This window comes from Papio anubis, chromosome X (genome assembly GCF_008728515.1).
Source record: "Papio anubis isolate 15944 chromosome X, Panubis1.0, whole genome shotgun sequence".
NCBI lineage: Eukaryota > Metazoa > Chordata > Mammalia > Primates > Cercopithecidae > Papio > Papio anubis.
In genome coordinates, this window is record NC_044996.1 from 104,839,640 (window position 1) to 104,864,198 (window position 24,559).

At 45.2% G+C, this 24,559-nt stretch overlaps 1 protein-coding gene across 6 annotated transcripts; it reads left to right on the forward strand.

The window, feature by feature from the left end:
- Positions 1-948: 948 nt before the first annotated feature.
- Positions 949-21,913, forward strand: CXHXorf38 (chromosome X CXorf38 homolog). 6 transcript variants are annotated; one of them, XM_009197413.3, is made up of 7 exons: positions 970-1,299; positions 1,463-1,597; positions 9,528-9,647; positions 11,496-11,645; positions 11,940-12,119; positions 17,787-17,946; positions 20,269-21,913. In XM_009197413.3, exons 1-6 carry the CDS (start codon positions 1,084-1,086, stop codon positions 17,943-17,945), a joined length of 960 nt encoding a protein of 319 aa, XP_009195677.1. In that variant the 5' UTR covers positions 970-1,083; the 3' UTR covers position 17,946; positions 20,269-21,913. The 6 variants fall into 6 exon arrangements, with proteins under 6 accessions (XP_021788644.1, XP_009195677.1, XP_009195678.1 ...); XM_009197414.3 differs by having other exon boundaries at positions 20,390-21,913; XM_003917591.3 differs by lacking the exon at positions 20,269-21,913 and adding an exon at positions 18,390-18,619.
- Positions 21,914-24,559: the final 2,646 nt, after the last annotated feature.

Genomic DNA, 24,559 nt, shown 5'->3' on the forward strand with positions numbered 1-24,559 from the left:
ATGTGTGTTTAATCCTCACAACAACCCAGTGTGGTAGGTTATTGATATCCTCCTCTTAAAAATGACTAAATGGAGGCTGAGAGAAATGTAATTTGCCTGAGATCAAATTAAGGTTGCTTAAGATCGAACTGCTAAGAAGGGGCAGTTTGAGTCTGAGCTAGTGCTTCTAAACACTGGGCATTTTTGCTGTGAACCACAGTCAGGGGAAGATTTAATGTTTTGGACTCTTTCCTCAGAGGCTTTTAACTACACACAATTTTGACATGTTTTCCAAGCTCAGAAAGCTCACTAAAAACAACTAAAACTGACTTGACTTGTCACTTGGAGTTGACAATCCCAATGCCTTCTGACCTTTGTGGCACTTCTTTGGAACTTAAATCAGACTTCCATGTGCAAGGAGCACTAATTATCATATAACCAAGAATACTAGATAGTTATCGTCTAACCTTTGCTAGGTGCTTCAGGATGTCCTTATCTGGCTCAGATGTGCAGCCTTCTAGAATCCAAATGATGTGTTGCCCTAAACAGGCAAATGCCCCCTTCTAGGTGGTCCAGTGGCGGGGGATTTTGAGTTTTGGGTCAGCTTGGCACACCGCCGGCAGCCAGCGGTCACGGTTCACTAATACCTCAATTTGCTACAGCTGGTGTGTGGGCTTAGGCACCAGTAACTCTAGAATTGTATAATGCAAAGAACACACACGATTCAAGTAATGTGCCCTAAGCATCTTGTACATCTGTACAATAAAAAAAAGTTAAAACAGAAGTGCCCTACATTAGGAGAGGAAGTCGAATTGGATGCTGACAGGGTCTCTGGGGGACGAAGAAGGCCTAAGGGTTTCAAATAGCGGCTGCTTCCCCAAGCACCAAAGTTCTTAGACGTCAGACGTCACCCAAGTGGGGTGGAGCCGACGTGCCCCGGAAGTCAAGACGCCCCGCCCCAGGATCGGTGGCGCCGCGCCGCGCAGGCGCAGGCGCCGCTGCCCCGGGCACCTCCCAGGCTCCGCGCCTGCGCACTGCCGTCCGCCGCGCCTGCGCACTGCTGTCCGCCACGCCCCGCAGTCTCCTGGGTACAAGCGGGGAGACATGGTGCTGTCGGAGCTAGCGGCGCGCCTCAACTGCGCTGAGTACAAGAACTGGGTGAAGGCGGGCCACTGCCTGCTGCTGCTGCGCAGCTGCCTGCAGGGTTTCGTCGGCCGTGAGGTGCTCTCCTTCCACCACGGCCTACTCGCCGCAGCCCCCGGCCTGGGGCCACGCGCCGTCTGCCGCGGCGGCTCACGGTGCAGCCCGCGCGCCCGTCAGGTGAGCACCTGGCTCGGGGCCTTGACCACCGTGCCCACCCCACCCCTCCTCATCCCCGTTCCTGTCCCAGACCCAGAGCGCAAGTGTCCTGTTCCTTCCGCGAGGCAGGGCCAACCGCGACGCCCCTCCCTCCTGGGCCCCTGCTCACCGCCGCCTCCTGTAGTTTCAGCCTCAGTGTCAGGTGTGCGCTGAATGGAAACAGGAGATTTTGAGACATCACGTCAACAGAAATGGAGACGTGCACTGGGGAAACTGCCGGCCGGGCCGCTGGCCCGTGGACGCCTGGGAGGTGGCCAAGGTAAGCGCCTGAGGCTGGGACGGAAGGAGGAGGCGGCGGGTCACCCAGCACTCGGGGTGGCTGTCTGGTCCTGTGGTCGCCGGGGCCTCATAAACAGATGCGGAGAGAGAGATTGATCAAGGATCTAGGCGGTTCAAGGGTGGTGTGGGGGACCCAACCCAGCTTAGTGAAGTAGAAGCTTTCTTCTACTCGTCTGCCTCCTGACGGCTTTTGAGTTTGTTACCCCTGCTTGGAAAGTTATAGGAAAGATTTCTACAAGAGATGTAGGGGCAAGATGTAGAGCGAGCATCATGAGCACAGGCAGGGAGGGAGGGAGACTCATGTGTGGCCTGTTTGAGGGTAGACTCACTGAACAGCTCATCAGCTCTTTTTGGCTATAGGAAGCTATAAGGATGACAGAGTAAGCCAAGGGAAGTTAGAGCTAAAATAGAAAGCACCTTAAGTGCCCAGGTAAAGGCACTTTGGGGAGCTGGGGATGGGGTAGGCAGCCGGATCTGTCTTCAGATCTTGGCAATGTCACTTACTAAGTAGACCGAGTGGGAAATTTTTTTGCCCAATAAGGGACGGAGAGGGACAGCCAGAAGTGGCTTCCTAACACAAATTGACTTTAGCAGTCAGTCTACATGCCAGTGGTTATCAGCAGGCACAGAGTGGGCACTGGAAAGGAGCAGTGCCTGGGAAGCAGGTGATCTGAGTCCTGGCTCAGCTGCTGTGGTGTGACACTGGGCCAGCTTGTGCTCCCCAATCTCAAAAATGAAAGGAATTGGGGCTGGGCGCGGTGGCTGATGCCTGTAATCCCAGCACTTTGGGAGGCCAAGGTGGGAGGATGGCTTGAGCTCAGGAGTTCAAGACCACCCTGGATAACACGGCAAAACCCCCTCTCTACAAAAAATACAAAAATTAGCTTGGTGTGGTAGTGCGTGCCTGTAGTCCCAGCTACTCAAGAGGCTGAGGTAAGAGGATCGCTGGAGCCCGGGAAGTCTAGGCTGCAGGGAGCTGTGATCACACCACTGCATTCCAGCCTGGGTGACAAAGCAAGACCCTGTCTTAAAAAATTGAACTATATCAGGGGTCCCCAGACTTTTGGGTATCACGAGCCGGCAAACCCACCACACCTACACATTCTTCCCCATTTTTTTTGCCACTGCAGCCATAGAGTTGCTGACTTCTACTTTTACCTAGAAAAGAGAAAAAAACGGAAAGAAAACTCTGCCCTTTGCAATGCCTGTCCCTCATCTGTTTGGTCTCCGTTGCTGCTTTCACACCGTTGGAATCCTCTTGTAGCCTATGCTACCTCCTTATACCCCTCTTTGCTCCTCTTGGTTGCTGTCATTTACAGACCTTCTAGTCCAACCCCATCCTCTCAGTTTCTGGGCTCCTGATTCTAGCATCCTCTGCTGTACTCCCACTCAGCCTCCCGCTTGCATGCCCACACCCTGGACCTTAGCACAGGAAGTCTCAGTGTCTAACATCCTGCTGGCCTTTGGCACACTTATTCACACACCCCTGCCCCCAACCCTGTGCCCCATACTACTTCCGCTTCTTTGAGGCTTCCACTGCTTCCTGAATACCCAGCGCCCTCTGCCCTCCTGCCTGCCTTTGTCACCTCAGCTAGCCCAGATTCCATGGCCTATCAGTATAATCAGTCCCTTGCTGTTATCTCCGCTTTTTTTTTTTTTTTTTCCTCCTTTCTCTGAACTTGCCTGGCCCAACTCCAGTCCTGATGACAACATTTTCTACTTCTGATTAGTGGGAAAGAATCTCACAAGGGAGCTGACTAGTTTCACTTTCATTCTTGATCATGAGCCCCAGTGGTCTGACCACATCTCTCTCTAGGCTTCTGTTTCTGGAGACTACTACTTTTCCTCAGCAAATCCCCACTCCCGTTCCTCCGCCCTTGCTCACCCTTCACGGAATTGATGGAGGCCCCTGGACATATATAGTTGTCTCTCCTTATCCATGGGGTATTGCTTCCAGGACCCCCAAGGATACCAAAATCCACAGATGCTCAAGTCCCTGATACAAAATGATGTATGTGGCATTTGCATGTTACTTACATACATTCTCCTATATACTTTAAATCATCTCTAGATTACTTATAATACCTGATACAATGTAAGTGCTATGTAAATAGTTATGCTATTTTTTTTTAAATTTCTATTACTTTTTACTATTGTATTATTTTATTTTTCTGAGAATTTTTCATCCACAGTTGGTTGATCCTATGAATGTGGAACCCATAGATATGGAGGGCTGACTATACTTCCTCTTCTTTTTGCCAACACCAACTAATCTCCATGTGCACCATCTATTTCCTTCTGCTACAGAGGAGGAAGGGTGTCTCTCCTCTTATTGCCTCATACCTCCACTCATGTATTGGATCTTATCCCTTTTCTCTTGCTCAAGGCCTTTGAGGCTTCAGTTGTCCACTCTCTCTCTTGCAGCTCATTCCCATCTCCATAGAAAAAGCTTTAATATAGCCATGGTTTATTTAAATTTTTTAAAAGAAAGAATTAAACAGTTACCACATGACCCAGCAGTTCCCTTCCTAGGTATATTCCCAAGAGAAATGAAAACATACATTCATACAAAAAAGTGTACACAGATGTTTATAGCAGCTCCATTCACTATAGCCAAAAGGTAGAAACAACCCAAATACCCATCAGCTGATGAATGGAATTTTTAAAATGCAGTATCTCTGTACAATGGAATATTGTTTTGCTGTAACAGTGTAACAAAGGAATGAAGTACTGATACATGTTACAATGTGGATAAATCTTGAAAACAGTATGCTGAGTGAAAGAAGCCAATCACATGTTATATTTATATGACATGTCCATTTTATATAAATTCCATTTAGACTCCATTTATAAGAAATATCCGCACGGTGGCTCACGCCTGTAATCCCAGCACTTTGGGAGGCCGAGACGGGTGTATCACCTGAGGTCAGGAGTTTGAGACCAGCCTGACCAACAAGGAGAAACCCTGTCTCTACTAAAAATACAAAAAATTAGCCGGGCGTGTTGGCGCATGCCTGTAATCCCAGCTACTCAGCGACTGAGGCAGGAGAATCGCTTGAACCTGGGAGGTGGAGGTTGCCGTGAGCCAAGATTGTGCTATTGCACTCCAGCCTGGGCAATAAGAGCGAAACTCCGTCTCAGAAAAGAAAAGAAAAGAAATGTCCAGAATAGGCAAATCCACAGAAGCAGAAGTAGATTAGTGGTTGCCAGGGCTTTGGGGAATGAGGGATGATAGCTAATGGGTATGGGGTTTCTTTTCGTGGCAATGAAAATGTTCTAAAGTTGACTGTAGTGATGGTTTCTTTAAATATGCTGGAAACCACTGAATTGTAATGTGTAGATGGGTGAATTATATCTCAAGAAAGCTGTTTTTAAAAAAACACTTGAATAAATACTTGGAAAATAAGATTTCAAGAGGCCAGATGTGGTGGCTCATTCCTGTTATCACAGCACTTTGGGAGGCAGAGGTGAGAAGATTGCTTGAGCTCAGGAGTTCGAGACCAGCCTGGGCAACATGGCGAAACCCTGTAACTGTCTCCACAAAAAAATACAAAAATTAGCCGGGCGTGGCTGGGCACGGTGGTTCACACCTGTAATCCCAGCACTTTGGGAGGCCGAGGCGAGTGGATCACTTGAGTTCAGGAGTTCAAGACCAGCCTGGCCAGCATGGTGAAACCCCTAAATATACAAAAAAATACCTAAAGAAATTAGCCAGCTGTGGTGGTGTGTGCTACCAAAAAATACAAAAAAAATTAGCCAGCTGTGGTGGTGTGTGCTTGTAATCCCAGCTACTTGGGGGGCTGGGATGGGTGGATTGCTTGAGCCCAGGAGGTCAAGGTTGCAGTGAACTGTGGTGGCACCACTGTACTCCAGCCTGGGTGACAGAGTAAGACCCTGTCTCAGAAAAAAAAAGACAAAAAGAAAAATGTCCCTTGATCCATTCTCTCCTGCTGTCTCCCCATTTCTCTATCTGCCTCCTATACACATATCCAGCAAAGCATCTCAAAAAAGAGGTTTCATGCCTGTTCTCTTCTTCTCTGCCCTCACTTCCTCTTCAACCCACTCTGCCTCGGCTTCTGCCCCCGTCACTCCACTGCATCTATGACCTCATCTCTCTTACCTCCCAGAGCCATTTGGCACTACTGGCTGCTCTTGAAACCCTCTTGGCTTTCCTTCCATCTCCCTGGCTCTTTCTGCTCAGCCTCCTTCTGAATGTCTTTTGGCCTTCCCCGGGACTCGGGGCCGGGCCTCTTCTGTTCCCTTCTTCTCTGGTGACATTGCCCAGGCCTGTGGTGTTAAATGCTAACTGGCTCCCAAATTGGTGGCTCTAGCCCTGCCCTCTCTTCTGAGTTCTAGACGCACACATCCAACTGCTTACTTGCCCCCTCCACTCCATCGCCTATGGAGCACATTTTATTTAGTTTGAAAGTAGAACAGTTTGTCTTTGCCCCCCTACCCTATGCCCATTCCCCATTACCAACTTTCTAGAATCACTCGTTTCATCTCTTTCCCTCTCAGTACCCCCTCTCTCCTTGTTTGTACCTGCAAAATACTTTTGGAATCCTCTTTTCCATCTCCACGTCACAACTCTCACCCTCCTACCAGGCCTCTACCTGGCCTCCTACCAGGCCTCTGCTGCTCTGAGCATCCGGTCCTTCACACAGCAGCATGTACAGTCTTCAAATGGGAATCAGATCATCCTAAAACCCTTGGATGGCTTCCTGATGGCCTTAGAATAAACCCCACACCTTTCCAGAGCCGATAAGGCCTGGCACGATTGGGCCTCTGTTTATTTTCCAGCCCCATCTCCTACTCAGCAAAGAGACAGTGGAGGATAGAGGCAATAACATGTTTCTCACTGCTGTGCGTTTGGCGTGTGGAACACGGTGGTATGCAGTACAATTTTAAGACACTGCTTTCACTGCAAGGATGCCGCAGAGCCTCCCTGTTGGCTTCCAGTTCTGAAGAAAGGGAATAATTACTAAAATAAAATTTTAACAAGGCCAGGCACAGTGGCTCACGCTTGTAATCCCAGCACTTTGGGAGGCCGAAGCAGGTGGATCACTTGACTCCAGGAGTTTAAGACCAGCCTGGGCAACATGGCGAAACCCCATGTCTACAAAAAATACAAAAAATTAGGCAAGCATGGTGGTGCATGCCTGTAATCCTCCCAGGTACTTGGGAGGTTGAGTTGGGAGGATCGCTTGAGCTTGGGAGTTTGAGGCTGCAGTGGGCTGTGATTGTGCCAGTGTACTCCAGTCTGGGCAACAGAGCAAGACCCTGTCTCTAAAAAACAAAACAAACACTTTAACGTGGAAGAGATTGGCTTATATTGGTGAGAAAAATGCCAGACAGGACCTACCTTATAATGGAAAAGAAAAACTACTACACCTGATTTGGAGGTGACTAAGACCCCACTAACTTTGCATTTTCTTCCCAGCAACAGCTGAATTCAGCAGTTTCTTTTTTTTCCTTTTTGAGACAGGGTCTTGCGCTGTCGCCCAGGCTTGAGTGCAGTTGCACAGTCTCAATTCACTGCAAACTCCACCTCCTGGGCTCAAGTGATCTTCCCATTTCAGCCTCCGAAGTAGCTGGTACTACAGGTGTATGCCACTATGCCTGACTAATTTTTTTTATTTTTTATTTTTCAGAGCTTCTTTTCCTCAGTTTCATGGCATTAGTTTGCCTGTGGTAAGTTAGTTAGCTTCTTCGTTAACCTTTGTAGCATTCATAATAGACTTCTTTTTTTTTTTTTTTTTTTTTTTAAGACAGAGCCTCACTCTGTTGCCCAGGCTGGAGAGTAGTGGAGCAATCTTGGCTCACTGCAACCTCTGCCTCCTGAGTTCAAGCGATTCTCCTGCCTTAGCTTCCCAAGTAGCTGGGATTACAGGCACGTGCCGCCACACCCGGCTGGTTTTTGTATTTTTAGTAGAGATGGGGTTTCACCGTGTTGGCCAGGCTGGTCTTGAACTCCTGACCTCAGGTGATCCACCCGCCTTGGCCTCCCAAAGTGCTGGGATTACAGATGTGCGCCCGGCCCATAATAGATTTCTTTCAGAGGGTCAGCATGTCTGTGGCTATTAAGGCACAGAAAGATAGTGATGGTACTGGCTACTGTACCTGTTGATAGGGGCCAGCCAGGGTTTACAAAATTCTGAATTATGTGGGACTCAGGTGTATGATTTCGCCACCATCAGGAACGTAGCGCTGACTCTCCTTGGCATACATGAACACTTACCCCAGCCTTTTCAGAATGCTTTCATGAGCAGCCCTGTAGGAGGCATTGTAGTTGCTTGCCTATTGAGATGTGTTTTCAATGGAACAGGTCTCTTAAATAAAATAGGTCTTTTTTGTTGTTTTTTGTTTTTGTTTCTGTTTTGAAACAGGGTCTTGCTCTCTTGTCCAGGCTGGAGTGCAGTGGTGTAATCAGAGCTTATTGCAACCTTGAACTCCTGGGCTCAAGCAATCCTCTTGCCTCAGCCTCTTGAGTACCTGGGACTATAGCACACACCACCATGCATGGCTAATTTTTTTTTTTAAATAGAGATGGGAGTGTTGCTTTGTTGCCCAGGCTGGCCTCAAACTCCTGGGCTCAAGCGATCCTCCTGCTTTTGCCTCCCAAAGTGCTGGGATTACAGGAATGAGCCACTGTACCCAGCCTATTTAGAGTTTATTGTGAGTAACTTTTTGTTACTTCCTTGGCAGGAGAGTACCCTTGTGATTCTTAGCCTAGTAAAGTTGTTGCATCCCGATATAAGTTGAGCAATATTTCAGGAAAGAAATACGCCCAAGCTTTCCTGTAACACCATTTTGGGAGTCTGTGCCATAAAATCCTACTAAAGGCAAGATCCTGCTAGCTTGAGGCCCTTCTGGTATATCTAGTATCTCCCATCCCCGGATTCTATCTGTAACTCCTATGTGGGTCCTACTCGCCTTGCACCATCTACATAATAATTGCCTGCATTGATGTCCTGGTTACTGGCATGTACCGAGCACTGTGCTAGTGCTATACCTGCTTTCTCTTATTTCATTCTCACAATATCCTTTGAAGTAGATAAGGACAGTTATCCCCCATTTACTGATAAGGAATCTGAGGGTGACTTGACCAAGGTCACAGTTGGCAAATGACAGAGCTGGCGTTTGAACCCAGTTTTCACTCCAAAGCCCAGACTCTTAATGTATTACTTCCATACCGAACTTCCTCAAGTCGTTTAGAATCTGTCCACTTTTATTTTATTTTTTTTGTTTTTTTTTTTTTTTTTTTGAGACTGAGTCTGGCTCTGTGTCCCAGGCTGGAGTGCAGTGGCCGGATCTCAGCTCACTGCAAGCTCCGCCTCCCGGGTTTACGCCATTCTCCTGCCTCAGCCTCCGGAGTAGCTGGGACCACAGGCGCCCGCCACCTCGCCCGGCTAGTTTTTTGTATTTTTTAGTAGAGACGGGGTTTCACCGTGTTAGCCAGGATGGTCTCGATCTCCTGACCTTGTGATCCGCCCGTCTCAGCCTCCCAAAGTGCTGGGATTACAGGCTTGAGCCACCGTGCCCGGCTTTTATTTTATTTTTAAATCTTTTTATTTAACAACTCAACCACTGAAATTTCAGTAAGGAAAAGAAAAAAGGTGCCTTCTACTCATGCTTTCTGTTTATATGCCATTAAGACAGGATGGAAAGCCAGTTATATCATATGTATCTAATAGCAGGGATAGTACAACCCTTCAGTTATTGCCCTTGACCAAGGTTTAGCTGTGACACTGTTTCCCTACTTGCATTTTGGGCCCATGAGGCTCTAAGTTGAAACCTCAGTGCGTAAGAGAATTTCAGTCATCATTTGGAAAACAGACAAGTAACCATCGCCTTTCCATCTCCTAGAGTTGGAAGAGGCTCAGGTCCCCCTCCTCCCTCCCTTGCTATAGGCCTTCATGCCCCGAGGACTAGCAGACAAACGAGGACCTGAGGAATGTGATGCGGTTGCTCTTTTAAGTCTCATCAACTCCTGCGATCACTTCGTGGTTGATCGAAAGAAAGTCACAGAGGTAAGAGCTTTCAGATTCAAAAGCATACCCTGAGTTTGTTGGGTCTATGCTGTGAGAGCCAGTCATGAGATACACCTGTGATGCTAAGCCAGCCATGCAGGTATAGCACGTAGTAGTTCCCCGGAACAGTGGTGTACAAAGAAAGTTAGACTTGGGTTCAAAGTTGGCATCACTAAGCAAGCTAGTGTGACTCATATCATGTCTTCTGTGATGTCCAAGAACCCCAGTGCAAATGCAGTCAAGAGTAGTTCTCCTGAATTAGTTTCCTAACAACTCATTGTGCCGTTTGCCGCTGAAGTAGATGAACCTAAAAGTCTCTTCCCTGTTCTGCCATAAACAGAACCAAAATAATTTTCCTTATTAAAAAAAATACAGAACATTGCATCATTCTGCCTGTTGTATGCCAGCGTTGGAATCCTACCCTTCTGAATCTCATTGGCTAAGCAGCTGCAAGACCAAATGATATGGAACTGAAGAAAACTTGAATACTGATGGTAACAGTGTCAGAATAGATCACTGTGCTTGTTAGATTTCCTCTGGGAAATTTAAATTTTTCTCTAGTTCACCAGAGAACAATTCATACATTTATTACCCTGAAGGTCATTGGAAAGAGTATATAGCTATACCTGGATTATTTATAATAGGTAGAGAAAATGCATGTATCTTTTGTCTGCATACCAGCAACTACCAGGATTGAGACTCCTTTATGATATCAGCAGAAACAAAGAACTATCATAGTAGTTGAACCCTTTGATATCTTTTAACCAAACTGTGGAAGACTATATGAATTATATATTAATACATGATTAGACAAGACCATTTTTCTAAAGATAGTGGCCAAAGTTTATTTTCTTTTCATCATGGTTTCCACATCAGGAAACTCCCTAGACGCAGCTTCCTGGTGCTCCAACAGTATTTAAAAGACTTTTGTGTTGGCTGCTTCATCCTGTGGGTATACCCAGAGCCAATGAGCTTGTTCTTTGGCAGGTTGTTTTAAGTTAAGGGATTTTGGGGGAATGTGGAATATCCAGCTGGCCACAAGACTTCAAGGGCTAAGGATAGTTGTAGGCTTATTTGTATTTCTTACACTGACTAATGTATTATTTGTGTGACTGGGGATTGAACAATCCCTCACGCCTCAGCGGCACCAACAGGTACCTACAGGTTATGTTAGGAATTTCGGGATTGCTTGGAAATCAGCTCCAGAGACTCAAGGAGGGAGAAAAGGCTGAACTGTTACCCAGGAGCCATCTTTTTATTCCTAGAATCCTGTGGCCATAATCTGACTTATTGTCATGTCTTATGTGTCCTGCATGATTTTTTAAAATTTCAAATTAGTTGTCATAAAAATCTAAATTTCCAGTTTCTCATGAAAAATCAGAAGATCTGGGAACATAGGCTCATACAACTCCCATGGCAACAAGCCGCATGTTAAGTAGAGGCTGCCCCTTCAGATAGGGCCTCTGCTGTCCAGTTAGCTCTGAACCAGTCTTTTAGTAGGGAGATGACTCCTTACCATTACACATGGCCAGCTTCCCTTAGGCTACCTGCCTGACCCTTGAAGACAGAAGGAGAACTTCACTTCTTGGTGTCTGCCCTCTAGACAGGATGGAACTAAATATGGATCTGACTTACGGGGCTGGAGGGCTGAAGTGTCCTCCACTCTGATACAGGTACATGCCAGCTTATGCCCATGATCCCAAGAAAGTTCCAGGCCTTCTCTTCTGACGACTGCTTTTGTTAATTTGTAATTAACAAAGCCTTTCTATGATTTTTCTTTGGGGTCAAAGATCTCAGTTTACCCCATTGTTTGATTTTGAAGCCTTTTATCTTTTTGTCTTTCTGCAGGTAATTAAATGTCGTAATGAGATCATGCACTCTTCAGAGATGAAAGTATCTTCTACGTGGCTTCGAGATTTTCAGATGAAGATCCAAAATTTTCTGAATGAATTCAGGAACATCCCAGAGATTGTGGCAGTATACTCCAGAATAGAACAGGTAAAAATCATGTTTAATAGTTCTGGCATACAGAATGAAGGGACAGAAAACAACAACAGCCACACATTTAGAATTTGAAGTTTATTAGATTTAACCTAAATGTTAGAATGTAAGCAGGGGAAAGAATGCTGATATGAAATGTGCAATTATACTGGGCTGAGAAACTTTTCTGTGGTCACGGTGCACTATTAATATGGATCCAGTTCATTATGTTTAATTACAAATTATTTGAGTAATTCAGTGGAATGCATTTTACATGAAATCAGTTCATATATTTGTGTGGCAATCCCTCAGCTGTTGACATCTGACTGGGCTGTTCACATCCCTGAGGAAGATCAGCGAGATGGGTGTGAATGTGAAACGGGAACTTACCTGAGTGAGAGCCAAGTCAATGAAATAGAAATGCAGTTACTAAAGGAGAAACTTCAAGAGATATATCTTCAAGCAGAAGAACAAGAGGTGTTGCCTGAAGAGGTAAAAGAAAAGTGTTATAGGCTCCGTGTGAGTAAACAACACAAAGAAAGATTCTGGGGAGGAAGAGTAGCTCATCTTAACAAATAATTAATGGTGGTTTTGATTTATAAGTCAAATAATTTCCAGAAGTGTGAATATGCTTTTGGCACAAATTAATATTACCTCTTAACAAATATTTTCACTTTCACATCAGCAAACATTTGAGTGCCTAATCTGTGCCACAAAGTGGAAAAATCTGGTAAGGGCTACAATAGAATTCTGAAAAAAATGCTCCAGACGTTCTCTGCTGGTCAGGGGGATTGCCAAAAAAAAGATTTTGCTAAGAAGATGCTGTTGAGCTGTGACTCACAGAATCAAATAAGAGTCTGACAAATTGGCAAGAGAAAAAGATGATTCTTGACAGAGAGCACAGTACTTGCAAAAGCAGGGAAGGATAGTCTAAGCCTGGGCAAGGACAAGTGAGCACAGGAGCCATGGCCAGGTTTGAGGATGGTAAAGTGGGCTGGAGCCACATGCCGAAAGGTTTTCTAGGCCATGCCACAGAGTTTTGGCTTCATTCCCAAAAAGCAGTCAAGAAAGGGTAATAGGATCAGATACAGCTTTTAGAAAGTTAACTCTTGTGGTAGCTGGAGGTTGGATGAGTGGCTAGCAACTACCCAGAAGGCTCTTGCAGTCGTGTGAAGGCGAGAGAGAACAGAAACTAGGGGCTGTGGAGGAACTGGATTCTGGAGGCAGTACCTGGGCAGAACTGATGGATCTTGGTGGCCAGGGAGATTACTTGGAGCATGGCATGGGGCTGGAAAAGGGTGGAGAAGGTAGGGAGGGGAGTGTTTAAAGAATCATCAATGTTTCTAGTTTAGGACCTGCAGGCTAATGATGGTCTAAACTCCCAGGTACAGGAGGAACAAATCTCCTTTGTCACATGCAAGGTATAAAATAAATTAACAGTAGTTGAATTATATTCCAGCAAGGTTCAGAAATATTCCAGTACTGGCTGGATTAGACTTCTAGATCACCAGGAGATCTTGGAAAAATCATTTCACCTCTCCATTCCTCCTTGTCCAAGGAAAGTAGTTTTGCTGGTTACCTCATTAAACATAGGGAGGGTTTATTAAATGCAAATTCACGGAACCATGCTCCTTGCAGGTAACTATGCCTGTATTAACCATTCCAGCTTTGATCCAGGTGCTTCATTCAGCATGGTGAGCCCCTTTAGCACAAGGACTTGGTACCCCTGGTTTTTTGGGTGTGCCTACCATGGTACACCATAGGTATTTAAAATGATGTATTAGAATGTTTAATCTTCTCTTTTCTAAATCCGTGTGTTTCGGTTCCTGTCTTTATTTTATAATGCCATTAGAGCCCCAGTTTTCTTTCTGCTGCTGTTTTCAGAAGCTAGAGCCAGGAGTTTGTGTCAGTTGAGAGCTGGAAGGGAACCTGGCAGTCATCTTATATCCCCTGCTTTGCATGTGAGGCAAGGGCCCCAAAGAGCTTGCACTGGGGCTCAGGGCTGGCCCGCAGGTCTCCCCCTTCTGATCCTGTGGCTTCCTGCCTGCTGTGCTGCAGATCTTATATACTGAGGAGCTGGCAGCTGTAAGTTTTGAACCCCCATTATCTCTGTTTTACAGAAAGGAAATAGGGATTAATTGGCTTGTTCTCTGGGTGGAGTCTCTAGGTGGAGTTAATAAATTCTCATTTTTCATGCTTTCTCTTCAGCAGACCATGGCATTTCTCATAATATTTCAATTGATCAAAATGTGAGGATTGATTGGCATGTTATCTCAAAAAAGTTGGAAGTCAGGTTTCTGTGTATATGAAATTTGACGTCTTCTGAAAGTTCAGTACCCTATATGATTATCCATGTTCTTTCGGGTTAGTTGCCAAAGTCAGAGGATTTGTTAAGACCAGATTTCAATGAATCTAAAATGCTGTCAATTGTAAAATATACCATTATTTTAGTTACTTCTAAGAAAGAAAAAACAATGCTGCCCGTTTATTATAAGACACTATCAATGGTAAGATGCATTCTCATTTGAGATGTTAGAATAGGAAAAAATGTGCATCCTGGGATCAGGAAATACAGTGATTGTATTATGACCCCAGGGCTTTTATTATAAATGTTATCAAGAACTATTTCTTGTTTTTGTTAAAACAGTAGGGGTAAAGGCGAGGTGCGATGGCTCTGACCTATAATCCCGGCACTTTTGGAGGCCAAGGTGAAAGGATCACTTGAGCCCAGGAGTTTGGGACCAGCCTGAGCAACATAGGGAGACCCCATCTCTTGAAACAAACTAACAAACCAAAAGAAGTAGGGGTAGGGTTAGAAAGCTAAGTTGAGAAAAATGATTGATAGCAGTAATTCAGTGTGACACCTCCTGCAAACACATCATGGAGTGCCACAGAGAGCTTACCATCTCCACAGTTTTCTATTAGTTTGGTGAACCTTAAAGGTATAAAACAGTAGAAAAAGTGGGCTCACGTTAAAATACACTGTGCATGTATTGCTGTGATTGTGAGATTTTACTCTGCTGTGGAGCCAAATGGCAGTAGCAGCTGCTCAGCCCCTTGTAACATGGAGTTTGTGTCGGCCATGGGCTCATCTGCCCCAGGATTCGGCTGCCACCTAAGTGCCCTTCACATAGTCCTGCCAGCCCTCATTGCTCTGTTAGGATCTGGGAGTTAAAAAAAAAAATCCAACTAAAGTACATTGAGCACAGTTAGTGGCTAAAAAACATGAAAATAATTTTCACAGACTTTAAAATCAAGACTGATTTCTTAAACCCTGGTGAGGGAGCCACCTTCACAGAGACCTGCAGGGAAGCTTAGGGATAAGGGATGATGACAGCGTGTACTCAAGGTCACTGGGGAAAGGATAGAAAATGGCACTTCATTCGTTATATTCAAGAAATTTTTATTGAGCACCTACTGTGTGCCAGGCACAGTTCTAGAAGCTTGGTATGCATCAGTGAGTGAAACAGACAAAGATCTCCAGAGTGGGAGACAGATACTAAACAGTAAACATAATAAGGTCATGATGTGGGGCAGTAGAAGGAGAAATCCAGTGTAGAGCAGAGGGAGGGTGATCAGGATTGGCAGAGTGGGGACGAATGTCAGGTTGCAGTAGAGTAATTAGGGTGGCCTCTTTGAGAGGGTGAGACTTAGCAGTACCTTGAAGGAGGTGAGGATTAACCATGCGTGTATCTGGGGGAAGAGGATTTGAAAGAATAGTGGGTGAAGAGGTCAGAGAAGTGAAGGGAGAAGAAGCAGGTCCTACTGGGCCTTGTGAGCCATTGGGATGACAAAAGGAGCCCCTGGCTGCAGTGGTGAGGGTACCCTGGGGTACTGGAGGGGAGGGGCCAAGATAGAAGCAGGGCGACTGGTAGGAGGCTACTGCAGTGGACCAGGTAAAGGATGGTGGTAGCCAGGCTGAGGGTAGAAGTGTAGAGGTGATGTGAAGGTGTGCCAGTGTGGCATGTGAGAGAAAGAAAGAGATCAAAGCAAGGCCAAGAGTTTTGGCTTAGGTGACTGGAAGAGTGAAGTTGCCGAGCGTCTTTTGCCTCCAACAGTAGACCAGCACGTAGTAGACTGTGAGTAAATTGGACATTTATTAAATGAATGTAGTTAGGGAGGAGGGAATGGACCAAAGCTGCTAAGTGCTTTTAGTAGTTTATTTCTGATCCTCACCAGAATCCTAGGTGGTGTTGGTATCATCATCCTTAATTTGTGTACCTAGAAGTAAGCTCAGAGAGGTCAGATGTCTTGGCCAAAGTCACACAGCTAATTAAGTGACAAAGCTGGGCTTCAGTGTCCAAGTCTGAATATTCTGCGTTCCAAATTTTTCTAGTACTTTCAGTTTTTCCATCTCTACTTTCTCCTCCCCCTTTACATATAAACATACAAAGCCTTCTCTGTTCTTAATACTTTTTTTAAAGCCTCCTTTTGATTCATCCTGCCAACCCCAAGCTAAAATAATCACCCCATCCAGAACATCTCTTAAGCACATTTCAAGAGTAAATGCATTTGTTGCATTTCACAAAGGAGAAAACAAGTCCAAGAAATGTCAGCTATGGGACACTCATGTTGAAGATAATGGAAAAGAAAGGCAATTTGGGATGGAAAAGAGAACTGAAACCTTGAACAAAAGAAAAGAAACTAAGTAGAACAGAGCACATCAGTCCTGAGAGTCTGCAGGGGGGGTCAGGAGGTGGCAGCAGAAGGACCACCGTTCCCAGGTTATCATGTGAGAAAGTCTCCGCACAAGTGGAGGGGCACCCCACTGAGGGCAAAAGTCTATCTGGGAGTATGCGTGTGGTGCCCAGGCCCTGCTGGTGCCATCACGGACATCTGATCAGAGCCTCAGGAGGACCCTGGGGTGTGTCTAGGGCAACGGGCACGGTCACTGAGAGCTAACGATGCAGTGCCCACAGTTCCTAACGCATGCTGTGAACCATGTCATCCGTGTGATCTTCATTTCACATGTCTGTGGCTTTCAGATTTATTATTTAAAGCCCAAGCATCTTGCAGGAGCTCTAGGCTAGTTTCCAGCTGTGTATTAACCAGCTCCTGAAGGGCACATTCCCGGTCTACTTACTGACCAATCGGAAACCCTCTGATCATCTGCAGCTCCTCCCTGTCCCTCCCCACTCCCTGTGCGTCCTGGCCACAGCCTTAGCCAGTCATTCACCTCCCTCCCATCCCCAGCGTCCATCATCTGGCATCCGGCTCTTTCATTTGCTTACTTCACAATAACGTGAGTATTTGCTGGGGTTCCACACCAGACCTACTGCATGGGAATCAGTGACATACACTCTGCAGTTTAAGAGCTACTGCTCTCTTAGGGCAGAGTGCTCCGTTACTTTTCTTCATTAGATTTATATAACCCTGACTTGACTTGCAGTTGAGGGTTCCCCATTTAAAAGCATTCATCGCTGGGCATCGTGGCTCATGCCTGTAATCCCAGCATTTTGGGAGGCCGAAGTGGGCAAATCACCTGAGGTCAGGAGTTTGAGACCAGCCTGGCCAACATGGCGAAACCCCGTCTCTACTAAAAACAAAAATTAGCCGGGTGTGGTAGCAGGCTCCTGTAATCCCAGTTAGGAGGCTGAGGCAAGAGAATCACTTGATCCCAGGAGGCGGAGGTTGCAGTGAGCCAAGATCGCACCATTGCACTCCAGCCTGGGCAACAGAGTGAGATACTGTCTCAAAAAAACAAAAAATACACACACACACACACACACACACACACACGTGTATATATGTATATATCCATATGTATAATAATTCAGGTACAGAATTCAAAAGAAAAGGGCATTTTATTTATTTATACACATACACGTGTGTGTATGTATAAAATGATGCCCTTTCATGTAAAGACAAAGTTTTAAAGCAAAAAAATGGAAGGAGACAAGCAAATACTCCCTTGTGTACCCCCAGAACCACTTATCCTGGGCCACTATTTTTTGAGTGGAGGATGCTTTGTTTTAAAGGGTTTGTTTTGTTTTTGTTTTTCAAACTTTAACCTGTCTGTGGACAGATACCTGTAGCCAAGATTTCTGTCTCTTGGGCATATGAGTAGGAGCCAGTCTGGGAGCTAGTGGGTTTTTCATTTGAATTACAAATCTGCTATAAAATCGTCTAAGCTGTACATTGCATGGTTTCCTCTTGCAGCTCTCAAATCGACTAGAAGTGGTGAAGGAATTTCTGAGAAACAATGAGGATCTTAGAAGTGGCCTTACAGAAGATATGCAGAAGCTAGACAGCCTCCGTCTACATCAGAAACTGGATTCACAGGAACCTGGGAGACAGACACCTGACAGGAAGGCCTGAGGTGAGTTCAGGCAGATGATGGTGTTAAAGAAGGACAGAATCGCCCCATCTCTTTCATGTCTGTTCTCTCATGTGAGGCCATCATGAACACACAACAGTCTAATCTGAAGTTTGTCCTTATTGTTTCAAAGAGAGGACACTGAGGTTTGTGTTCTTTCTCTACTTAACGGTTCTTAAGTCTGTGAAGTAATTCAACATCAACTCCCTGTTTAGCCAAATATACCTGAAGTCATTGGTCTAGAATTAAATGAATCAGCTTTATAACATAATCAAAAAGCATTTCTGCCTTAAAATGACACCATTGATGCCTGGCTCTTACCATGGCATTAATAGCAATTGATTAGTTTCCATAAGGAGAACTTCTTAAAATGAGTAACTATCTTCAGCATTTTACTTTTTTCCCCTCAAATAAAAAAAAAATCAAAACATTCCCTTTCATTTTAGGTTGCCTGTCAACAAAAATCAGGCATGTTCTGTGAAAGTCAGCATGGCTTCCGTCTCAGACATCCTTTTCTGTGCAAAAGGAAAAAGTTACCAGACTATTGTACCCAAACAAAAAGGAATTTTTGTTGTTTTGTCCTGAACTTTCCTCTCTTTGGAACTATTTTAATATTTGTAAACTTGGGGTTGTATAATCTATTGCAATAAAAAATATTAGATACTCTTTGCCAAAACTTGATACCAGGCCAGGCGTGATGGCTCACACCTGTAATCCCCAGCACTTTGGGAGGCCCAGGCGGGTGGATCACCTGAGGCAAGGAGTTCGAGACCAGCCTGGCCAACATAGTGAAACCCCATCTCTACTGAAAAAAAAAATACGCCGGGCGTGGTGGCTCACGCCTGTAATCCCAGCACTTTGGGAGGCCGAGGCGGGCGGATCACAAGGTCAGGAGATCGAGACCACGGTGAAACCCCGTCTCTACTAAAAATACAAAAAATTAGCCGGGCGTGGTTGTGGGCGCCTGTAGTCCCAGCTACTCGGGAGGCTGAGGCAGGAGAATGGCGTGAACCCGGGAGGCGGAGCTTGCAGTGAGCCGAGATCGCGCCACTGCACTCCAGCCTGGGCGACAGAGCGAGACTCCGTCTCAAAAAAAAAAGAAAAAAAAAGAAAAAAAATACAAAAATTAGCCGGGCATGGTGACATGTGCCTATAATCCCAGCTACTCAGGAGGCTGAGGCAGGAGAATCGCTTGAACCTGGGAGGCAGAGGTTGCAGTGAGCTGAGACCATGCCACTGTACTCCAGCCTGGGCAATAGAGCGAGATTCTGTCTCCCAAAAAAACAAAAAACAGCAACAAAACTTACTACCATCCAGGGATTTTTTTGCTATTTAAAAGGTGAATTTCTTTTCTGGTCCTAAACTGTAACTGCTTAACTTAGTAAAGGCTGTGTTTGGCCAGGCCTGTGCCAGAGGCTTACCTGTAGTGCTCCACCCACTGGCAGGCAAGTCCTATTCCTATTCACCCAGGATGCCCAAGGCTGGGCTGGGATATAAATGCTGGGATAGGAAAGAAATATTTCCTTTTTAGAGGAAAGCAAGAAGAAACATTGCCTGAAAGGCGATTTTTCTAGTCGTTTCCAATTAGTACAGAAATGTTACTGCCTCTGGGTACAGTGGCTCACGCCTGTAATCCCAGCATTGGTGGGCGGATCACTTGAGCCCAGGAGTGTAGTACCAACCTGGGCAAGTTGGCAAGACCCCATCTCTACAAAAAAGTTAAAAATTACCTGGGCATGGTGGCACACACCTTTAGTCTCAGCTACTCAGGTGGCTGAGGTGGGAGGATCCCTTGAGCCCAGGTGGTCAAGGCTGTGGTGAGCTATGATCATGCCATTGCACTCCAGCCTGGGTAACAGAACAAGACCCTGTCTCAAAAAAACCCCAAAAAACTGTTACTACTAGGTTGGAGTAGCCTAAGGCAGTAGGGCAAGGAGGTGGGCCCAGGCTGGTCTGTGGGGAGCTGGAGAATGGTGACTTGAGTGACCAGTAGACTGACAGGACCCAGGCCAGCATCACAAGCAGGGATGTCAGGCAGGAGCAGGGGAGCTTCTCGCTTGGCAGCTGGTTTATGGTACACATTTGAAAAGTAAGCTCCTGGGGCCTGGCCTCACATGCTCAGTGAACATTTGACTGAAGGGCCCCTCTTAGCTTGGGAGTATTCCCAGGCCTAAATGTTAGTTATGCTGTTAACTAAGCCTGGTCCTTCATTACAAAATTTAAAAATGAAATTGCATCATTCTTGTGGAAATTCAAAGACAAACATTTTCTTTCAACAAATTCACACATTCGTTCATGCTTTTTCTATACCTTTTACCCCTAAAGTCATCCACTCCTGACTTCCTCCTGCTGGTTTCCCAAACTGCGCAATGACTGCCCCATCGTAGGCAGTGGTCTGCGGAGTCGGCCTCACTTTCACCTTTCCCCGCATCTACTTGTTTCCAAGGCCAGCGGTACTTAACTGGGTCAAGTTGCCTGTGGACCTTCAGGAACAGAATTGCCATGTTCCTCGCTGCCTGCAGGAAAGGCTCCATTCCAAGCCCAGTGAAGATGTGTGCCTATCCAGCCGCCTACCAAGGATGTCATCTGTAGAATGGGTGGAGGGCAGGGGTTTATTTGGTGTACATTTTTATGTTAAAATGCACTTAATATCACTCTGGAAAGCCCAGATGAGTGCAGATGTGCCTGTAACTTCCTCCTTTAATCTGTCCAGGTAGTATTTAATCTTTAGTCTTACATTTTCTTTCTCCCTTCATTTCATGGAATTCCTTGAGAAAACTTCAACAGTAAAGAAAGAAATTTCATTCATCTCACAACTCTTCCAAATGAAGAAACTTAGCGAAATATTTCCGAGCTTCTAGATGTGCAATACAAAACTTGGGATCAAATGGAATCTTGATTCATTAACCAATTTAAGATCTGACTTCTGATTTTAGGAACTTTGGGTTATGAACGCTTCCATTTTATACCTGTGTCTAGTTAGTTTGCCCACAAGCTTTTATCAAGGGTCCACCATGTGCCAGCCCCTGAAGTAGATATAAATACAAGGATGTGTAAGGTATGGATGATGGTATACGAGCTGTCATCTTACTGGATTTGTCCGCTCTGATAAAGATACGGTTCCGAAAACTTTTTAAAACCCCAGAGAGGACTTTAAGGCAATGTAGCATCATCTATAGAGACATCAACCTGTTGATATCTTTCTATTTAACGGAACTGTGCACCTGGGCACAAGGGTGTGCACAACAGGATGTGTACAGCAGCACTGTTAAAGTGTAGCGCATTATACTACAGAATCTTATGCAACTGTTGGAAAGAATGAAGCGACGCCGCACTGTGGTCATGCAGTGGTCTCAGACATACTAACTAGAAAAGCAAAAGGCTTAACAATGCATAGCAGTCGCGCGCGGTGCCTCACGCCTGTAATCCTAGCACTTTGGGAGGCTGAGTGGGGCGGATCACCTGAGGTCAAGAGTTTGAGACCAACCTGGCCAACATGGTGAAACCCTGTCTCTACTAAAAACACAAAAAAGGCGGGCACGGTGGCACGTGCCTGTAATCCCAGCTATTCCGCAGGCTGAGGCAGGAGAATCGCTTGAACTGGGGAGGTGGAGGTTGCAGTGAGCCGAGATCACACCACTGCACTCCAGCCTGGGTGACAGAGGGAGACTCCGTCTCTAAAAAACAACCAAAAAAACAAACACAAGAAAACAATGCATAGCAAGCTATAATGTTGTTTGTGTTTTAGAATAGTAGAGGTCTGGAAAGTTGTTTGCTTTTCCCCAGTTTTTTTTTTTGCTGTGTTACCTCTGTAGGAAATTGAGGTAGAGGGGAGAGTTAGAAGGAATATTTGGCTTTTCTGTTTTATATCCTCCTGGGTGAAATTTTTATAACAAACATGTACTGGTGTATTTTGAATGTTTTTAAAATTTTATATTTCAGAATAATAAAATATAAATTCAAACTGCAAGCTGGCTGTGTCGCATTTCCTGGGCTATGTTGTAGCCTCCATTCCTCCATTTTGTAGCTCCACCTCCAGGGTCACCTGCAAATTGTCAGGGCAGTGGGAAGAAGCCCAGCACATGGATCACTTTCTGCATAGGGCTGTCTGTTTCATTGTGAAGCGCCTTGTCTTCTTCGTCCAGCAATATGATTTGTTGTCAGCCTCTCCCTGGGACACAATATGTGGTTCATAGTTTTGAAAGAATTAGAGGAAAAAAATGGTATTAGCATTATAGTTGCAAAGATAAAGCAGTTCTTTGGATTTATCCTGTTCTTCACCAGGGAGCTCAGAGTACCTAAGGAGGAAGACATTACATATTCAACTCAGAGTAAAACACCTGATTCTGAGAAATGACTAAAGTGCGTTGGTGACAAAAACTGGAAAACTAGCTCTGCCAATTCAAAAAATGTTACTGGCTTTATAAAGTTGTGGAGATCTGTAGACAGTTTAAATTGCCAAGGTTAGAAAGGATTACGTTTGAGAGTTTGGGAAGATTATGAAATGATTGTTACCCTAATGATTTAAAAGGTTCATTTTTATTAAAGTATGAATTACCTATTTGGCTTTAAACACTAATATCCTAGACAACAAAGGGTTAGCTCACTTAGTTGGGTGGGCATATTGTGAATTAGATGCCTTAAGTGGAACATTGCATTATTGTGGAAGTGTTGCAATCTTTTGGACATTTCCTTGAATTGTTTTGACCTCTAAATTGTAAGTATAGAGTAATAGGAAATTAGCAGCAGAGATTACCTCCTTTTCCCTCACGAGGTTAATTAGAAACCTACCTGCTCTGAAATGTCTTCAACAGACAGTGGCCTTTCATTGAAATAGACTCAAATTACAAAATGCATATTGTAAGACAACCTAAAAATATATTAATTTCTACTTATGAAATTGTTAGTGAAGTGGATATAAAGTTATTCATTTCATAACTTTAAGAACTGGTTTTTAATACTGCATTGTAGTCTGAATTATCTAAAACATTAAGACCCACTGTTATCTTCCAGAGATTTCTGCTTCTCAAACCCATGCTCTCTATGTGCATGTTAGCAATGACCACAAAACCGTAAACTGAGCATTTTGTGACCTCTCTTTGGGAAGGTAGGCAACAAATTTACATGCTTTACTTTCCTACTGACTACCAGAAAGGCATGAGAATTATTTTAGCACCACGTGTGGTAGCCAGCATCCAGGATGGCCCCTAACAATGCCTGCTTCCCATCCTCATATTGTCCTCCCATAGTGTACCAGAGTTGTTTTGTGTGAACACAGCAGAAGTGATGGTATGTAACTTCTAAGATGAAGCTGTAAAAGGCTAGAACCTCCATCTTGGGCTGTCTCTTGGAACACCACTCTGGGGGAAGCCACGTCACAAGCAGCCGTATGGCGAGGCCCAGATGACAAGGAACTGAAGCCTCCTGCAAACAACTATGAATGAGCTTGAAAGTGGATCTTCCAGCTCCAGTCAAATCTTCAGAGACTGCAGCCCCAGCTGACAGCTGAGAATCCCTGAGCCAGAAGTCCCCCGCTAAATCACTCCCAGATTCCTGACCTTCAGAAATTAAGTGAGGTAACTGTTTTAAACTAAGTGTTGGGGGTGATTACATGGCCATAGATAATTCACTACTTCCCCATAGTTCGTTTCCCACCCACCCCCCACCCCCGTCCCCACATGCAGAATTTCGTGAAACACAGAGACTGCCCACAAAGAGGACTACTGCTTTAATGCCAGAGAAGATAAAGGGGAATCTTCTAGAATTCCACAAATGTGCCCGTTTTGTCCAAGAACTGATGTCTTCAGAATCTTTGATAGTGCTTTTAAATTTCTTTGCATTTGAAAACTCTATCTAAAGCAGGGTCGAATACTTCTAAACACCTACTTTGGGGTTCACCAGTAAACACTCTGGAACTTTCCGCATCCTTCAGAGGCAGGGGCAGGGAAAATTTTTGGGTCAAATCGTAGAGGGCAGCCTCTCCTATGTAGGTAATAGCCTTAGCCTACTGCCCCACTACCCCACCCTTCTCGTTTCCCTTTTCTCGGCTCTGTGATTTAAGAGTCCGTAGGAGCCCCCCAAGATTCCTAGGGGAATACTCCGAGCTGCCGCTGTTGACCACTGACCCCTCACCCCCAGCTCTAGCTAGCATTCGACAGAGTGATAGGTAACCAGTTCTGCAAACTGCCATTTCCCCCGTTTTTAAGGATAAGAAAAGGAGGAAAGAATGATTTTGTCCTTTTACCTATTTACCTAGAATCCCAGGGTTGATGGCAATTGTCCCCAGAATTGTTTATCCTGTCTCCATGGCTAATTCTATAATTGCTCTCCGTCACCAAGAGATCCTAGGTTCTCTTGAGGACTCCTTAAGGCTACACTGTACCTCACGACATTCATTTAAAACCCACTTCGAAACATTTCCCTCAGTAGAAAGAGCCCCCAGACTTTTTTTGACGTACAGATTTGTGACTGCACCAAGTTGTGAGTCATGTGTGATACTAAGCAACCCTGTTTGCCCTGGACATCCAAAACAAGTAACAAAAATATGTTCCCAAGAGAGCTTTAAGAAAAAACAAAAAAGCTGTGAAGTGCTTTACATTCAAAGTCTTCCTCCCCC